The following is a 1690-nucleotide window of genomic DNA, read 5'->3' as shown; positions in this document are numbered from 1 at the left end:
ACGTAGTTGGTTCTATTCGAGTCTAGTCTGTATTCACACCAGAAGCAAACTGAAGCGAACCACACCAGAGTTCGTTTGGAAGCGGACCAAGACCACCTCAAAAAGCAGGTCTTGGTCCAGTTGTTTGATCCGCACCAGAGTTCGCATGAGTGTATTCACACCTGCACAAAAGGTCCAGACCAACGCTGGAAACAAACTCTGTTTCATTTAAAGCAGAGCAAATTGTCAGGTCTGAATACGACCTTAGACATTTCTTTTCCACACTGTCAGAGTTGGAAGTTACATCACACCAAAAAACAAAACTAAACATGTAAATTAAAGAGCAGATTATTCATAAATTATCACAATGGCAGAATTCCTCAATGGACTATTTGCAACTTAGTTTTTTGAAACATGTCAATTTATTTTTTACTACACCTGTACCAACAACGTCTGGAAAAAAATAAATACAGAGATGAGATCTTACTGAAACCTTTGGCATCCTGATGCCTCTCTCTTTGATGAGCCGACTTTGCTCTTCTTCACTGAAGCCCTGGGAAAGAAACAAAACATAAAATACAATAAAAACACTTGTCACACACAGTCTCTCCACATCCGCTCAAAGCTCATCTTCTGCCTTACTTACATCTAGATATGTACGTAAGTCCAAGGCATACTGCCTCTGAAGCTGGAAGAAAAGGACACACTTAAATCAGACCATTTCACCAGGCTAAATGTAACTAATACTAGTTTGTCTTTATACCTCCATCCAGCGCTTCTTATATGTGGCCTTTTCTGTTACACTCAAGTTTTTCCAGCCACGGGACAARTCCAGTGCATCAACTTTTGATTTCCCCTTAGCAGCTTTGCAGTATTCCATGCAGAATACAGAGTAACTGTTGCTAAAAATTACACGCACAAGAAACAAAAACATGCATAGAAACAGAAAGACAGAAAACAGATCTGCTGAACTGCCAGTAAACTAAACATCTGCATCTATAGATTTAGTTAGTTTTATTAGGGCTGTACGATATTAGGAAAACTTGCTATGTGAGATAACAGTGCTTATTAATGCGATGACAATATGACTCGCGATAAATAAACAAATGTATGTAGTGTTGATGTCTTTCTGCTTTGGGTTCAGAGAGAGAGAAAAAAAACATTTTGATTCCAGCAAGATCCATTCAAATGACCAAATACACTCCTGATCAAAATCTTAAGACCAGTCAAAAAAGTGCAAGAATTTGCATTTTGCACTATTGGATCTTAAGAAGGTTCTAAGTAGAGCTTCACAATGTTAAAAGAAGAAATCAGTGCAAGAGACAAGAACTTTAGAGCAGGGAATTTTCTGAAAACTGTATTTACACTCAAACATGATTTTTTTCAGCTGATCAAAAGTTTAAAACCATAGTCTTTAAAAGCCAAAAGCTGTGCAAAAATCTGRATTCCATGTCATTTTCTGTCAAGTCTTTACACTGTCAAGACCTCCTGATGGCAAAATCAAAAAAGCTCACTGACTTTGAACGTGGTAGGATTGTTGAGCTGCATAAGCAAGGCCTCTCACAACGTACCATCGCTGCTGAAGTTGGAYGCAGTAAGACAGTCATTTTGCATTTTTTAAATGATGTGGTAGACCCCAAAAAAATGTCACCAGCTCTGAGCCGCAGGATCCGATTGGCTGTCCGTCAAGACACGGGACGATCCTCTACCC

At 38.9% G+C, this 1690-nt stretch overlaps 1 protein-coding gene across 1 annotated transcript in view; it reads right to left on the bottom strand.

Annotated features, from left to right (window-relative positions):
• Positions 1–1690, bottom strand: part of LOC106521392 (nucleolar transcription factor 1-A) — a gene marked incomplete at its 3' end in the record, with an annotated part of 9734 nt that overhangs the window by 2925 nt on the left and 5119 nt on the right. The window contains 3 exon segments of the mRNA XM_014013941.1: positions 467–532; positions 626–667; positions 743–881. Coding sequence (XP_013869395.1) covers positions 467–532; positions 626–667; positions 743–881 — 247 coding nt within the window.

The sequence above is a fragment of the Austrofundulus limnaeus genome, unplaced genomic scaffold (assembly GCF_001266775.1).
Source record: "Austrofundulus limnaeus strain Quisiro unplaced genomic scaffold, Austrofundulus_limnaeus-1.0 Scaffold108, whole genome shotgun sequence".
In the NCBI taxonomy this organism is placed as follows: Eukaryota; Metazoa; Chordata; class Actinopteri; order Cyprinodontiformes; family Rivulidae; genus Austrofundulus; species Austrofundulus limnaeus.
Note: the sequence above shows the minus strand (reverse complement) of the source record. Positions and strands in the feature narration are given on the sequence as shown.